Genomic DNA, 17993 nt, shown 5'->3' with positions numbered 1-17993 from the left:
ATTGAAACTGGAACACTATGCAAAATTAAGCTCATAAATAGCTACTCTCTCCTGATTGGATGAACTTATTTGTCACCTACCTGAAAATGTATTTTCTATTTTTTGTGTTTTGGTTTTTTTTGGGCTGGAGAGACAGGGAGGGAGACGTTACTGAACAAACACTCTATAGCAATGACTACTATCAGAATATAGTGATTTTACCTTTAACCTATTTTGACCTGAGATCAGATTCTAAAAATGTCTTCTAAATCCTGACAGTCGTCAGTCGTTCTTTGATTTAAAAAAAATAGCAGACCTACAAGCTCGTAGCGTGCCACTCGGTGGTGTGCTATGAGCTTGTAGATCTGCTATTTTTCAATAGCTAAAACATAACATAACATAACATAACACCAACAATATCACTTACCCTACCTTTTAATGGAGAGACAGAGGGACGGATTGAGGAGCAAGAGAAAGATGCAGAGAGGATAGTGAGATTAGAGAGAAAGAAGGAAAGATTGGTACTAGACGTGAAAAAGAAGGGTTGGGAGTCATGGTAACAGTTTGGCCATGTGGCATATGGAGAGAGAGAGAGAGAGAGAGAGAGAGAGAGAGAGAGAGAGAGAGAGAGAGAGAGAGAGAGAGAGAGAGAGAGAGAGAGAGAGAGAGAGAGAGAGAGAGAGACGGGAGGCACGATGCTTAAGTTCATGTACAGTATTAGTTATGTAAAACAAAGGAATTTATGGAATTCATACATCATGGATTCACAAGAGTGATTGTGTTTTCTATTCCTCCAAACATGGACGAGTTTTTTTTAAACCAACGGGTCTGATGATGTCCTGTCATCATTGGGTCCGGGGACCCGTGGTGGTCCTTAACCCATTCTGACCGGGCACCCATTTTGGTGTCAGCATCATGTTATGCTTTAGCTATTTAAAAATAGCAGATCTACAAGCTCATATCGCGCCACCGAGTGGCGCGATATGAGCTTGTAGGTCTGCTATTTTTTGAAAAATCAAAGAACGACTGACATTTTTAGAATCTGATCTCAGGTCAGAATGGGTTCATCAGACCAGTGTGTGTCCAGTGGAAAACCTCGTATGAATCTGATCTCAGGTCAGAATGGGTTAAGGGGATTCCATCTAGGGCATATATCGAATGGGGGACCCGTGGTGGTCCTTAAGGGGATTCCATCTAGGGCATATATCGAATGGGGGACCCGTGGTGGTCCTTAAGGGGATTCCATCTAGGGCATATATCGAATGGGGGACCCGTGGTGGTCCTTAAGGGGATTCCATCTAGGGCATATATCGAATGGGGGACCCGTGGTGGTCCTTAAGGGGATTCCATCTAGGGCATATATCGAATGGGGGACCCGTGGTGGTCCTTAAGGGGATTCCATCTAGGGCATATATCGAATGGGGGACCCGTGGTGGTCCTTAAGGGGATTCCATCTAGGGCATATATCGAATGGGGGACCCGTGGTGGTCCTTAAGGGGATTCCATCTAGGGCACATATCGAATGGGGGACCCGTGGTGGTCCTTAAGGGGATTCCATCTAGGGCATATATCGAATGGGGGACCCGTGGTGGTCCTTAAGGGGATTCCATCTAGGGCACATATCGAATGGGGGACCCGTGGTGGTCCTTAAGGGGATTCCATCTAGGGCACATATCGAATGGGGGACCCGTGGTGGTCCTTAAGGGGATTCCATCTAGGGCATATATCGAATGGGGGACCCGTGGTGGTCCTTAACCCATTCTGACCGGGCACCCATTTTGGTGTTAGCATCATGTTATGCTTTATCTATTGAAAAATAGCAGATCTACAAGCTCATATCGCGCCACCGAGTGGCGCGATACGAGCTTGTAGGTCTGCCATTTTTGAAAAATCGAAGAACGACTGTGACATTTTTAGAATCTGATCTCAGGTCAGAATGGGTTCATCAGACCAGTGTGTGTCCGGCGGAAACCTCGTATGAATCTGATCTCAGGTCAGAATGGGTTAAGGGGATTCCATCTAGGGCATATATCGAATGGGGGACCCCATATCGAATGGGGGACCCGTGGTCTAATTCATATCACACTGGGGGGGGTCCTTGAAATTAAAAAGGTTGAGAATAAATCCCCTGGAACATCAGGCTGCCTTTAGAGGAATATTAAAATGTCTTTATTGCAGACACAAAAATATGAGGATTGAACACTCGTAGATATTCAACTCAAATATATTTGGAAATACTGGCCACCACCTACCATATTGATGTTTCTTTCACACATTTCTATGTGTGGGAACTCTTGTGGTGTTGAGATGGGAGATGAGTGAACTCTTGTGGTGTTGAGATGGGAGATGTGTGGGAACTCTTGTGGTGTTGAGATGGGAGATGAGTGAACTCTTGTGGTGTTGAGATGGGAGATGAGTGAACTCTTGTGGTGTTGAGATGGGAGATGAGTGAACTCTTGTGGTGTTGAGATGGGAGATGAGTGAACTCTTGTGGTGTTGAGATGGGAGATGAGTGAACTCTTGTGGTGTTGAGATGGGAGATGAGGGAACTCTTGTGGTGTTGAGATGGGAGATGAGTGAACTCTTGTGGTGTTGAGATGGGAGATGAGTGAACTCTTGTGGTGTTGAGATGGGAGATGAGTGAACTCTTGTGGTGTTGAGATGGGAGATGAGTGAACTCTTGTGGTGTTGAGATGGGAGATGAGTGAACTCTTGTGGTGTTGAGATGGGAGATGAGTGAACTCTTGTGGTGTTGAGATGGGAGATGAGGGAACTCTTGTGGTGTTGAGATGGGAGATGAGTGAACTCTTGTGGTGTTGAGATGGGAGATGAGTGAACTCTTGTGGTGTTGAGATGGGAGATGAGTGAACTCTCGTGGTGTTGAGATGGGAGATGAGTGAACTCTCGTGGTGTTGAGATGGGAGATGAGTGAACTCTTGTGGTGTTGAGATGGGAGATGAGTGAACTCTTGTGGTGTTGAGATGGGAGATGAGTGAACTCTTGTGGTGTTGAGATGGGAAATGAGGGAACTCTTGTGGTGTTGAGATGGGAGATGAGTGAACTCTTGTGGTGTTGAGATGGGAGATGAGTGAACTCTTGTGGTGTTGAGATGGGAGATGAGTGAACTCTTGTGGTGTTGAGATGGGAGATGAGTGAACTCTTGTGGTGTTGAGATGGGAGATGAGTGAACTCTTGTGGTGTTGAGATGGGAGATGAGGGAACTCTTGTGGTGTTGAGATGGGAGATGAGTGAACTCTTGTGGTGTTGAGATGGGAGATGAGTGAACTCTTGTGGTGTTGAGATGGGAGATGAGTGAACTCTCGTGGTGTTGAGATGGGAGATGAGTGAACTCTCGTGGTGTTGAGATGGGAGATGAGTGAACTCTTGTGGTGTTGAGATGGGAGATGAGTGAACTCTTGTGGTGTTGAGATGGGAGATGAGTGAACTCTTGTGGTGTTGAGATGGGAAATGAGGGAACTCTTGTGGTGTTGAGATGGGAGATGAGTGAACTCTTGTGGTGTTGAGATGGGAGATGAGTGAACTCTTGTGGTGTTGAGATGGGAGATGAGTGAACTCTTGTGGTGTTGAGATGGGAGATGAGTGAACTCTTGTGGTGTTGAGATGGGAGATGAGATGGACGACAGGGTGAGATATAGATTGTTGAGCGGACCGATTTGGTTGTCTTTACACAGTACTGTACAGCAGTACAAGTTACTTATTTCTATGTGTATATACAGTACCAGTTACTTATCTCTATCTGTATACTGTACAGTAGTATACATTACTTATCTATATCTGTAAGTAGCCTCATGGAGATCGATTCCCGATACCCGATAAAAAACCCCGATAACAAGCGTATTGAGTACCCGGTATCAATAAGCTAGGCTTACCCAAGACTGTGATCGAGCATAGCGGCCCATGACGTCATGTTTAAACAATCAAAACAAGAGGCGAATCAAGAAATAAATCTATTCACCCAGGCTGGCTGTTTTGTCGGCCTAAAAGTGTATTGATACCTGCCAACTTGCCAAGGCTGCCAACCAGCGCTGCCCAGGTAAACAAAATGACACTTTTAAAGTGACGGTACACATATTAACCAGTTAACACATGCTCGATACTGGGCTCGATAAGAACCCCGGCTCAGTTAGCCTGATCGATGCGGTGCTCGTTTTCAATCAAAATTAACGAGCTTCATCCCTACTAATGGGTCCTGTTCGAGCAAGTGATGTAGTCCATACTGTACAGTAGGTCAGGAGCTACTGTAGGTCAGGAGCTACTGTAGGTCAGGAGCTACTGTAGGTCAGGAGCCTATCTTCTTTCTCTGTAGTGTGAGGCTGCTTGATATACAGTACCCAAACCAATTAACCCTTGATGCTTAGTGCCGAGCAGAGGGCCATTGCCATTTTTATAGTCTTTGGTATGACTTGGGAATTGGATTCCGACCTCCCGATCTCAGGGTGGACACTCTAACCACAAGGCAACTGAGCTAGTCCACATACGTACAGTAGCTGTATACTGTGACATATTCTATCTGTGTACAGTACAGTACAGTACAGTACAGTACAGTACAGTACAGTACAGTACAGTACAGTACAGTACAGTACAGTACAGTACAGTACAGTACAGTACAGTACAGTACAGTACAGTACAGTACAGTACAGTAATAATAATAATAATAATAAAACTTTATTTGTATAGCACCTTTCATGACATGAAATGCAGCTCCAAGTGCTTTACAGAACAATGGAGAATAAAAGAAAAGCAAGGCAACGACAGTAATGCAATACAGTGAGGACATGTATAACAAAAACTAAAAAAAAACAACCTAAAAGATCAATTAAAAGCAATGTTGTAGAAGTGGGTCTTGAGCTGAGCTTTAAAAATGTCTACAGAGGCTGCCTGACGAAGGTACAATGGGAGCTTGTTCCACAGTGACTTCTTTCTATCTTTATACTGTATAGTGTGTACAGTATTACAAGTTACTTATTTATATCTTTTATCAAAATATCTAGTGTAGAGACTATACCTGTAGAGCAGAGGTGCCCACACTTTTTTGACCTCGGAGCTACTTTCAAAATGACGAGCTCAACAAGATCTAATGACCAAAATAATGATTATCCCTTTGCTGGAAATAGTTACATACTGTAAGACATGCACTTGGAACAGGAAATAGAGAGGAGAAATGGAATTGGTATAGTTTTCTTGTATATCATTTGACGTTTGAGCTGACAGGCCCTTTTTATCAATCAATCAAGTCACCTCAATACAAGTGATATATATTTTAGGGAGATGTCATGTGTTCTACCTGCACAGCCTTTGTGATCTACTGGTAGATCACACTCTACCTTTTGGGCAGCCCTGCTGTAGAGAGAGAGACAGGGCAGTAGTGAAGTGACATGCAGTAAATGGCCCGGCCAGCTGGGAGTTGAACACGGGGACAGAGTGGCATTCAGACTACGTGGGAATTGAACAGGGAACACGGGGACAGAGTGGCATTCCGACTACGTGGGAGTTGAACAGGGAATACGGGGACAGAGTAGCATTCAGACTACGTGGGAATTGAACAGGGAATACGGGGACAGAGTGGCATTCTTACTACGTGGGAGTTGAACAGGGAATACGGGGACAGAGTAGCATTCAGACTACGTGGGAGTTGAACAGGGAACACAGGGACAGAGTGGCATTCAGACTACGTGGGAGTTGAACAGGGAACACGGGGACAGAGTAGCATTCAGACTACGTGGGAGTTGAACAGGGAACACGGGGACAGAGTGGCATTCCGACTACGTGGGAGTTGAACAGGGAACACGGGGACAGAGTGGCATTCCGACTACGTGGGAGTTGAACAGGGAATACGGGGACCGACTACGTGGGAATTGAACAGGGAATACGGGGACAGAGTGGCATTCAGACTACGTGGGAGTTGAACAGGGAATACGGGGACCGACTACGTGGGAGTTGAACAGGGAACACGGGGACAGAGTGGCATTCCGACTACGTGGGAGTTGAACAGGGAACACGGGGACAGAGTGGCATTCCGACTACGTGGGAGTTGAACAGGGAACACGGGGACAGAGTGGCATTCCGACTACGTGGGAGTTGAACAGGGAATACGGGGACAGAGTGGCATTCCGACTACGTGGGAATTGAACAGGGAATACGGGGACAGAGTGGCATTCCGACTACGTGGGAGTTGAACAGGGAACACGGGGACCGACTACGTGGGAGTTGAACAGGGAACACGGGGACAGAGTGGCATTCCGACTACGTGGGAGTTGAACAGGGAACACGGGGACAGAGTGGCATTCCGACTACGTGGGAGTTGAACAGGGAACACGGGGACAGAGTGGCATTCCGACTACGTGGGAGTTGAACAGGGAACACGGGGACAGAGTAGCATTCAGACTACGTGGGAGTTGAACAGGGAACACGGGGACAGAGTGGCATTCAGACTACGTGGGAGTTGAACAGGGAACACGGGGACAGAGTGGCATTCCGACTACGTGGGAGTTGAACAGGGAACACGGGGACAGAGTAGCATTCAGACTACGTGGGAGTTGAACAGGGAACACGGGGACAGAGTGGCATTCAGACTACGTGGGAGTTGAACAGGGAACACGGGGACAGAGTGGCATTCCGACTACGTGGGAGTTGAACAGGGAACACGGGGACCGACTACGTGGGAGTTGAACAGGGAACACGGGGACAGAGTGGCATTCCGACTACGTGGGAGTTGAACAGGGAACACGGGGACAGAGTGGCATTCCGACTACGTGGGAGTTGAACAGGGAACACGGGGACAGAGTGGCATTCCGACTACGTGGGAGTTGAACAGGGAACACGGGGACAGAGTAGCATTCAGACTACGTGGGAGTTGAACAGGGAACACGGGGACAGAGTGGCATTCAGACTACGTGGGAGTTGAACAGGGAACACGGGGACAGAGTGGCATTCCGACTACGTGGGAGTTGAACAGGGAACACGGGGACAGAGTAGCATTCAGACTACGTGGGAGTTGAACAGGGAACACGGGGACAGAGTGGCATTCAGACTACGTGGGAGTTGAACAGGGAACACGGGGACAGAGTGGCATTCCGACTACGTGTGAGTTGAACAGGGAACACGGGGACAGAGTGGCATTCCGACTACGTGGGAGTTGAACAGGGAACACGGGGACAGAGTGGCATTCCGACTACGTGGGAGTTGAACAGGGAACACGGGGACAGAGTGGCATTCCGACTACGTGGGAGTTGAACAGGGAACACGGGGACAGAGTGGCATTCAGACTACGTGGGAGTTGAACAGGGAACACGGGGACAGAGTGGCATTCAGACTACGTGGGAGTTGAACAGGGAACACGGGGACAGAGTGGCATTCCGACTACGTGTGAGTTGAACAGGGAACACGGGGACAGAGTGGCATTCCGACTACGTGGGAGTTGAACAGGGAACACGGGGACAGAGTGGCATTCAGACTACGTGGGAGTTGAACAGGGAACACGGGGACAGAGTGGCATTCAGACTACGTGGGAGTTGAACAGGGAACACGGGGACAGAGTGGCATTCAGACTACGTGGGAGTTGAACAGGGAACACAGGGACAGAGTGGCATTCAGACTACGTGGGAGTTGAACAGGGAATACGGGGACAGAGTGGCATTCAGACTACGTGGGAGTTGAACAGGGAATACGGGGACAGAGTGGCATTCCGATTTCCGACTACGTGGCGTCCACGTGCGGTTAGGGTTAGGCTAGGAACAAATGGAAGGAAAAGACATGAGTCACGTGACACTATTTACTGTATACAATTGAGACCTTCGTCATATAATCGGTTCAGGAATATAAACGAAGACATACTGTATAACACATCATTGTCTGCTGTGTTGCTTTTCGATGTGTACACTGTGTCATTTTATAGAGGCGTCTAAAGAGCACAAAGTGGGTTTCTGGACGTGCCAAGTATCGTGATTCGTGAGACTGTCCATCGTTTCCTGTCTGGCAACAACATCTCACGAAATCTCAGAGACAGAAATGATACCTGCCGCTGTTTAGATGCCTCAATAAAACGATGTACTGTGCACATCGAAAAACAACTTGTGATATGTCTTATTTTATATTCCTGAACTGATTATATGACAAAGGCCTCAATGGTTCATGAATAGTGTTTGTTCATGAGCTGGTCCAGCCGGCTCCATCCACTGCCATGTATTTCATTGAACTTCCGGTGCGTGATTTGCCACCCATGAGTGTCATGGCGCAGCCCTGGTGTCCAGTCACGTGACCTTGCGTCCCTTCCTTCCATTAGAGCCTGTGTGGTATTCACCCTAACCATCCGGCTAACGGATCACCCCTTATCGGATCGGCCCTTATTGCTGGCTATATCTGACACATTCATTAATTTGTTCGTTCGTTCGTTCGTTCGTTCGTTCGTTCGTTCATTCATTCATTCATTCATTCAGCCTTTATTTAATCCTCAGGAATACATTGAGTGTAGGCCCTCATTTTAAATGATGTTGTGAATGTGATGTACATTTTGGAGCAGTAAAACTTAAAAAACAAAACAAAACAAACAAACAGAATAGTTCCATACAGTATTGATTGATTTGTTTTAAATCATACGTTTATCGCGTGTTGAAGATCATTTCAGACTTTACAAATTCTGTGCTTGGGGAACATAAAGCATAAGATGTTAGAAGTTAGATAGAGTCCAAAGTTCCAATCCTGCATCAATGAGATATAAGGTTGTGGCTTTCCAATAATGACCTTATAGATAAGCAGATGAAATATGTATTATGCCTCACTGCCTGAACTTATCATACAGGATGCATTGGTGCTGGTACAGTAGGCCTACCATAGATATCACTAGCAATATCTATGGGGTCTAACAGCAGCATTTACAGTAAATTAATTACATCTCCGAATTCCAACACTGATAGTAAAACGGCTTCAACAATCATTTTCCTATAAGCGTAAAAAAGTTTCTGTAAAATATCTTTTGATGCTGTTTGCTGGCAAAATCTAGATTTTAATGTGCATTTAACATCAAACCAGATGCCAAGATAAGTGATGTACTCTATGCCATGTTATGTTTTGTATTGTGTTGCTCCCTTTTTACACTGTTTGGATGCATAGCAACAATGTGAATGTGCAAAGTCATGCCAGCACAGCATTAAATCATCATCCAAAAACGTTACTTTTCAGGAAATGGAAAAAAGGAACCTGTGTTCCAATGGATCCAATGTTAATACGTTAATAATGTTAATCTTAATCTTGAGCTTGTGGATCGACTGTTTCCCCTACTTTTGAGCGACACTCTTGTACAGCAAAGTAAGGGCATTCGTTTACAAAACAATGATCTTTATAAGTTGAAATATGGATATACGCAGATTCTGCCTGACAGCAGCTATATTTAACCCATTCTGAACGGGCACCCATTTTGGTGTCAGCATCATGTTATGCTTTAGCTATTGAAAAATAGCAGATCTACAAGCTCATATCGCGCCACCGAGTGGCGCGATACGAGCTTGTAGGTCTGCTATTTTTGAAAAATCGAAGAGCGACTGACATTTCTAGAATCTGATCTCAGGTCAGAATGGGTTAATCAGACCCAGTGTTTGTCCGGCGGAAACCTCGTATGAATCTGATCTCAGGTCAGAATGGGTTAAAAGGGAAGGAGAGAGAGGAAGAAAGAAATAGATGGACAGATAGATGGAGGGAAGAGAAGAAGGAGGGATAGTAGAAACAAATGGGGCACATGAAGAAGTGGAATAGAAACAGAGAGGGAGGGACAGGGGAAGTGATAAAGTGATAAAAGACACAGTTGCATAGCATGTCTCCATGTCTGTCCATAGAGGAGGGATCAGCAAAGTCAGCCGTTTCAAACGGATCCACTTACAGAGTCATAAACATAACATACTGTGATAAGCCTTTTGTGCAGCGAACTCAATACTACTGTACTATTTAACCCATTCTGAACGGGCACCCATTTTGGTGTCAGCATCATGTTATGCTTTAGCTATTTAAAAATAGCAGATCTACAAGCTCATATCGCGCCACCGAGTGGCGCGATACGAGCTTGTAGGTCTGCTATTTTTTTTTAAATCGAAGAACGACTGACATTTTTAGAATCTGATCTCAGGTCAGAATGGGTTCATCAGACCAGTGTGTGTCCGGCGGAAACCTCGTATGAATCTGATCTCGGGTCAGAATGGGTTAAAGTCTGAACGCATGGGGCTGAGTGACAGCCAGTGGAATTCTCATGTTGAGTGTGACACTTTTATGGGCACTTGTTCACTGTCCTCGCCTGTGTGCCATGATGACATCTTGTAACACAATTTATTTTAACCAATTCTGACCTGAGATCAGATTCATACGAGGTTTCCACTGGACACACACTGGTCTGATTAACTCATTCTGACCTGAGATCAGATTCTAAAAATGTCAGTCGTTCTTCGATTTTTCAAAAAATAGCAGACCTACAAGCTCGTATCGCGCCACTCGGTGGCGCGATATGAGCTTGTAGATCTGCTATTTTTCAATAGCTAAAGCATAACATGATGCTGACACCAAAATGGGTGCCCGTTCAGAATGGGTTAATATAATTATTTTGTAATATTGAAAGCCTCATTGGCAAACAAAACGCGTTTCATAAATAGTGTTCGTTGTGGTTATTCGACTGTTCATTAACCCATTTTGACCTGAGATCAGATTCTAAAAACGTCTTCTATATCCTGACAGTTTTCTGAAAAGGCTATGTTTCTATGTCAGTCGTTCAAAAATAGCAGACCTACAATCTGAGATCTGCTATTTTTCAATAGCTAAAGCATAACATAATGCTAACACCAAAAGGGGTTCACACCCAAAATGGGTTAAGCGTGCTTGGACATAGCCAATGATCACATGGGGGGCCGTGGCGCACAAGTGTTCCAGGTGTTTGTAATTTAGAAACACTCTGTCCTGACAGTTTTGGCTAAAGGTTTGTTTTCATGAATAATCTCCACTGATGTCTCTTATCAGGATCACAGGATAATATATTATGAGCACAGCTGTGATTGCGCCGGACGTAATACTTTTCGAGTGCTTTTCTGCTGCCTGCTCCATTTAGTTTTACATTTCAATTCTATTTTTCCTGCATACCAATGTGATCTCTTCATTTGTGTGTCCACCTGTGTCAAGATTTCAGTTTCCTGCATGAAGGTAGGTGAGATGAGTGGCAAGATTAATTTGAAAGCGCGACAAAATCCAAAATCCATTTTCCTCATCATCTGGCAGTACCAATCCTATTCATTAGACTAGATTAGATTTGACTACATCCTAAATGTCTCGCAACCCAGCAGCTTTTGGTGTCTGAGGGCTTGTTTCAAGAGCTCATGTGCCTGATTGGAGTTGTTGAGAATATTACCTAAGTGACCTGGGGGCAGAAAGTGCAGAAAGTACTTAAAGAGGGGGAGGCATTGCGTAGCCTAGTATAGTTAAATTGCCAAAATAATGACTTCAGTTTTGCTCCCATTTAGTTGAAGAGAGTTCCTTGTCATCTCCTTGTCAACCAGCATGACAGTCATATAACAAGGGGATTCACAGAGCAATATCTGTTAAGTAAAACTGTGTGTCAAGTGGAGGATTGGGAGAGATTAATGATTATAATCGAATCTAAAGCTCCCTGGTCAAAGACCTATCTCAAAGTCATTGCTCCTTTGAGATACATTATTCTAAATTAGGATTCTAGATGTGTGCTCGTCTCATGTGTATAATGTGTGCTCGTCTCATGTGTATAATGTGTGCTCGTCTCATGTGTATAATGTGTGCTCGTCTCATGTGTATAATGTGTGCTCGTCTCATGTGTATAATGTGTGCTCGTCTCATGTGTATAATGTGCGTGCAGGCAAGCACAGACTCACAGGCACATGATCACCTGTGATAAGCAGATTCCAATGCATTATAGGTTTGTTTATAATGCATTATAGACATTATGGACTTCATGGAACTGCTTATACTTTAAATGAGTGGTTTGTTATTATAACAGTATTAACTCCATATCTCCATAAGACACGTTCTCTCTTTAGGTTCATGATTGCTCTTGTTTGTCTCTTGGGCTCCTCCTCCATATTTATAGTTGTTGACTCTTTCCTCTGGACTTTCTCTTATCTTGTTTAAAGTTGTTTTCAACAACACCTTTGTGGCTGTCCTTCTCTCTCTCTCTCTCTCTCTCTCTCTCCCTCTCTCTCCTCCAACTTGCAATCATTTGTCTTTAATGTTTCCTGATTCTGTGCTACTTCCTCTATAGGGCACGCTGAACAATCAGACAGGGATTTTCCCAGGATCCTTTGTGAACATCATTAAGCCCCTCCCCATCTCAGAGAGCGACAGGGGAGAATCCCCATACGTAGGCGGCTACAGTTGTCTGCGCTGCTTTCTGCTGAAACCTTCTGGAGTTGATACCAGGTGGGAGCATCAATGCATTCGTGTTTGTGTGTGAGAGAGAGTTGATTATTCAATATCTAGGCACCATTAAACGCCAGATGACACTTTATTAATCACCTCGTCAGCCTAAATGTCCTAGCACTCTATCATTCCTGTATGAGATGACTGCACAGGTATGAGGCATGAGTTCATTTCAAACTGTAGTAGTCTGTCTCACCTGGCGGCTACCTGTAAAACCTGCAATGGATTGTGTTGCGTTATGGTGTTCTATCTATTGCAGTCTCTCATGTGAACCGACGAAGGTATATCAGTAACATTGTATTATTCTCCCGGTAGAGATGTGTGCGTGGAAGAGGACGTGAGCATCCGGCCTTCATACCAGGACCTTCTCACTCGTATGAGGTACAGTAAAGGGGGGGTAGGGTGGGGGTTGGGGGGTACAGTAAAGGGGGGGTAGGGGGGGGGGGGGGTTGGGGCGTTCGCTCTGCCGCTTTTCTGCTGGTCTTCTTGAAGCTGTTTGTTAGCAAGAAGATTGTTAACCCATTTTGACCTGGGAACGATTCTGCAAATGTCTTCTAAATCTGTCTTCTGAAAAAGCTATGTTTTTCTCTGTCAGTTGTTCTCAAACACTTTCATGTAACTTTTCACGATTCTTCAAAAATAGCAGACCTACAAGCTTGAGTGGCGCGCTACGAGCTTGTAGATCTGCTATTTTTCAATAGCTAAAGCATTACATAATGCAACACCAAATCTTTGAGAACACCGTTTCCTATGGTCTCCATATAAACAGGCAAAACGGTGAATCCGCAAAACTTATGACATCATGGCTCACGTTGGCTCACAGCGCATATGTTTATTACATTGATGCAGAGCAATATCATTATGATATAATGGAGTTCCTGAACAAGCCTCCCTCCTCGCCTACAAAGTGATGCTCATCAGCGATGTTGAATGTAAAACCATGTAAAACCAAAAGAGGCCTAAGTGTAGTCTACTGTGACGGTGTGAGCTGCTGTTTTGGGTGTATGACACCAGCGTGGAACTATAAATCAGGCTTATGACGGTATTCCAATTCTCTTTGCCTTTCAAATTTCACATTCACAATTCCCTTTGATGGGCTGAAACGTCTCTTCCTAAATCAATAACGGTACTTCAAAGATTATGGAAAATAAAATTAAAGCTAATCATATGCACATCATAGGATTAGGGCTGTCAAATCCAAGTACGGTCAAGTAATGACTGAAATAAATATGTTTGTCCCTGAAATGTTCAGTCAGGCTGATTCGCTCGACTTAAAACCAGCATAGGATTAAGTGCAGAATTCCATTGGTCTATGGATATACAAGAAATCTGCTCTTTGACGAGTTTGACTTTGACTTTGAAGTGTGCAATATTAAATTAATACTCACTGGACTTAATGTTGTTGGTGATTCAGAAAGGGAATGAGAAGCTGGCTATAAAACAAGTGCTGAGATGGAAATGATGAAAAACCGCAATAATATTCATAAGGAAATGGAAGGAAACAAGACACCACAGCATTGGGATGCTTTGGAATACTGAGATGACAGAATAATATCAATGGCTGTCAGGGAGAACAGTGAGGAATCCCGGCATTTAAGATCCACTTGAGTACAAACCTCCACCAGTGTGTTATCTGAATGTCTGACACTACTACTCTTCTACTTTAAAACACAACATCATAATTATGGTATTTTGAGATACCTTTTTCCATATCGTCATGTATTTCCCAGCGCACGCCTCAGCCAATCACAGCGTTGGGGCTGGCTTGAAATGCACCGGAGCTCATGGGACCTCGAGACCGTGTTATGCTTTGTGCATTGTCAGATGTCCAACTCAAGTTTGTGTAGCCATGCCCTCGTCTTTGGTCCTACGTCGAAGAGGCCAGCTTCAGGGGGTTGTCTATTAGTACAGCGGCTAACAGCCATATTGTGAGAGAACCTTTCACTCGGTGATACAAGTGTGAAATTTGGCATGAACATGCCTCTGGGTCACCTCTTTAACTTTTTTAACCAAGCCAACGAAAATTCCAATATAAACTAAAAACCTGGAGGCGTGATCAATGCCATTTGGCTATTCTGAGTGGCCAAAGAGCATTGATCACGCCTCCAGGTCTTTAGTTTACTCAAGTTAGGGAATAAGACCTGGTACTTAAGACACGCAAAATACAGCCGTCTGTGTCTTATCACAGTCAGTCACAAAACTGTCTCCACTGGAGTTTCAACCCACGGTAAATAATCCATCTCCAATCCTTCTGTCAGTGATTGGAAAGAGATGTTATATGGACTTATATGTGCCCAACAAAACACTTTAGTTTTACTTCTAACTTCTTAGTCTGAGAGAAAAACTCTAACAGAGTTGATGAATAATGATAAAGCTGGGGCCATTGTGATCCAGAAAATGAAATGAGATGTGTATATTCCTCTGACCTCAGACACTGGTGCGTACAAATCAAGACCCTCTTGAAGAAGGCTTTACGAGAGGTACAAAGTCACCACCTCATGTGCTTCCTTTTTTTTTTTTTAAGTACATTTTATTCAAAGAGTTGGATCATGTTCAGTTTACACATAAAGAGAATACGACTCTTCGTTCTCTTTACATTTTCTCCCACAACTCCCCTCCCAGTCCTCCCCACCCACCCACCATCTTACCCCACGAGGCCAGACATACAAACAACATACAAACACAGGTATAATAAAATAAAATAAAACAATAATTTGAGTACAAAGCAATACACACAACATACAGTATATACAGGTATAAAACCAATGGGTGATAGATAAGATACTAAGAGACAAAGAAAGGGATCACATGGTTATGGTTAATAACAACTACAATGGGGGGTAAAATTAACAATAATATAAACAGGTGAATAAAAATAAAACAAAGTCATTTAAATAAAAATTAATCCTCATGTGCTTCCTTGATGAACAACCACACAGAGCTGCCTTGTCTTGTTTGTGAGACCAGGACTCCCACAGAGAACTATAGGCACGACACATCAGAAGCGTCAGTGTCCCTTCCACTTTCATTCTATTGGAGCAAATGGGTGGAGCGTTGTTTCTGTTGATGCGCCGTGCTAAGTGCAAGTCTGACCAGACGTCAACCAATAGGAAAAAGTGCATGGCTGACCCCACTTTTTACTTCTAATTTTCTTTAGAAACAAATTGCCACTGTAAACAACCAGCAAAACAAGATGGGTAATTGACGCGTTCAATATCTCGGCATGCATTTGCTGCAGCTCCGCTTCTGTCAAGCACTGCTTATGTGCAGTGCTTGACAGATCAACTGGGGCAGTGTGTGTACTGTGTAGCAGGTGTGTCTAATGAGCCAATCACAGTGAACAGAAGCTACTGTACAGTTCAATTCCAGAAGGGACAAGATGGATGAAGATGCCTCTATTAATTCACCAGCCCTGCCCTGAGGGTCGCAAATATAGACATCGCAGGTCGTAAAGTTGCTCTCCTCACTTGCCCTCCTCAAATTAGTTCTACTGGGACTCTTGTCACTCCTTTGAAATACACTCAAGCTTTCTTGTTTTATCTCCCTTTCTCAGATGTTCACTGAAAGTGTCTCCCGCTTCCGTTGTTCTCCCTTTCTTTCTGTCTCTTCTCTCGCTGTCTCAATATATTTACCTGTACATTTAGATTTAAATTGTACAGGTAATCATATAAAGATTTAAATGCTGTTATTAGTGGGGTTTCTGTTCCTTTCTTTTCTTTTTACGTTTATGAGTTTTGATATACTTTGTGTCATAAAGACTTCTAGGATTAAAAATGCAGAAAATGTGATAACTATATCTCAGCAGGCTATATCACAGACATGAATCGGTCTCATTTGGAGATCTTTAAGGGGCGCTAGCCCCTCCTATAAACAACTTTTGTCCCCACACGTCTCATATTTGCCATTGACAATGAAAGGAGAAATTAGGCCTCAAATATGACGTAATATGGCAACACAAACATTAAATGCCATTGACAATGAAGGGAAAATGTACGTCATATGTAGACGAACAAATCAATCACATAAATTCAGTTGTTCATGAGACTGGAAATTCAGTTGTTCATGTGACTGGGGGACTCGATGCTTAGTCCAGTCCAGGTGACTATGTGATTGACTGACCAAGAAAGAATGTTATTTATGTAGTTTTGTAGCAGGTTTTAAACATAAAACACCATGACCGCTTTGCGTGGCACACTTTCCCCCCTGGTGAGAAGAAGCGCACTGTGGAGTCTTCTTTTTCTTTTTTTTTTTTTTAGATATTTTTTTTGCGGCTTACGCCTTTTATTGATTTTTTAAGGGACAGATAGTAGGCTGACAGGAAACGGGAGAGAGATGGGGGGATGACATGCGGTAAAGGCCGTGTCGGGTCCGGGAGTCGAACCCGCGGCACACCGCGACTGGATCACCAGTCCGGTGCCCAGACCGTTACGCTACGGCCTGGGCCACTGTGGAGTCTTCTTTCTAAACGCATACGACCGAACAGCATGTCCCTGCAGCATCACGGGGGGGCACAGGGGACAACCAGTGTCCTGCCGACCGGGACGGTGGACAGGTTCGGTGGAGTGACGGTCAAACTGGACAGCAGCAGCTTTCCGTCGGACATCGACGAAAGTTCTTTCAGCAGATTACATGCGAGACTCGTTGGACCAGTGGAAGGCGGAGGGGAAGGTGGCAGTGTGGCTCCACGTACCCATCTCACTGAGCCACTGTGCTGGCGCCGCCTCCAGCCACGGTTTCACCTTCCACCATGCCAGACTGGACCGAGCCGTCCTGGCTCTCTGGCTGGGGGAAGGGGAGAGCAGATTAGCTGGCTTTGCAACACACCAAATCGGAGTGGCAGGTGCGGTTGTCGACGAGTCCAATGGAAAGGTTCTCGTCGTTCAAGACAAAAATAAGACAAAGAATGCATGGAAGTTCCCTGGAGGTATGTCCGATCCTGGAGAAAATATTGGTGCCACGGCGGTCCGCGAGGTCTACGAGGAAACCGGCGTCCGCTCCCAGTTCAGGTCTCTCCTCAGCATCCGGCAGCAGCACAACCTCCCGGGAGCTTTCGGCATGTCCGACATGTACCTCATCTGTCGCCTCAGCCTGCTCACCTATGACATCAACTTCTGCACTCGGGAGTGCTTGCGCTGTGAGTGGCTAGACCTCGCCGAGCTCGCCAAGACCAACGAAACGACGCCAATTACCACGCGTGTAGCCAGGTAACAGCTGAGGTGTGAAAAAAAAGCGGCTGTAAGAAATATGTTGTGTTTATAATTCTGCGAAGTTGCCCAAACTGAAATAAAAACAGGGGGGTCTTTAACCCTTTTACAGGGAGCAGTTTCGAATTGCAGACGCCCGTAAGTGCTCTTTGAGAGCGGTTTTGAAGGAGTCTAGGGATTCACATTTCTACTTCACATTTTAGTGGCATACAGTAGGAGCAAAATTAATTTAACCTCTTGTAGATTCTTTATTTCTGTGTCATGCACCAAAGGCGCCCAGCCCACATGGACTTACAGGGCACACCATAGCATTGCTTCAATATTGCATTGTGTAAAAGAAAAATTTTTACACAAACAAAACATTCTGCCTCA

General features: G+C 44.7%; 2 protein-coding genes across 2 annotated transcripts in view; both read left to right on the top strand.

Annotated features, from left to right (window-relative positions):
* ncf4 (neutrophil cytosolic factor 4) overlaps nucleotides 1–17993 on the top strand; it is a 62368-nt gene that overhangs the window by 43129 nt on the left and 1246 nt on the right. Inside the window, exons 8-9 of the mRNA XM_083764234.1 lie at nucleotides 12260–12417; nucleotides 12733–12798. Coding sequence (XP_083620360.1) covers nucleotides 12260–12417; nucleotides 12733–12798 — 224 coding nt within the window. The remainder of the gene's footprint in view (nucleotides 1–12259; nucleotides 12418–12732; nucleotides 12799–17993) is intronic.
* On the top strand, nucleotides 16902–17625 carry LOC310859131 (nucleoside diphosphate-linked moiety X motif 6-like; the record flags this gene model as incomplete). The annotated part of the gene is given in 2 exon segments (XM_083765532.1): nucleotides 16902–17045; nucleotides 17047–17625. Coding segments are annotated over 2 exon segments (723 nt in total).

The sequence above is a fragment of the Protomyctophum parallelum genome (assembly GCF_964188405.1).
Source record: "Protomyctophum parallelum genome assembly, chromosome: 5".
NCBI classification, from domain to species: domain Eukaryota; kingdom Metazoa; phylum Chordata; class Actinopteri; order Myctophiformes; family Myctophidae; genus Protomyctophum; species Protomyctophum parallelum.
This window is presented reverse-complemented; position numbering and strand designations above follow the sequence as displayed.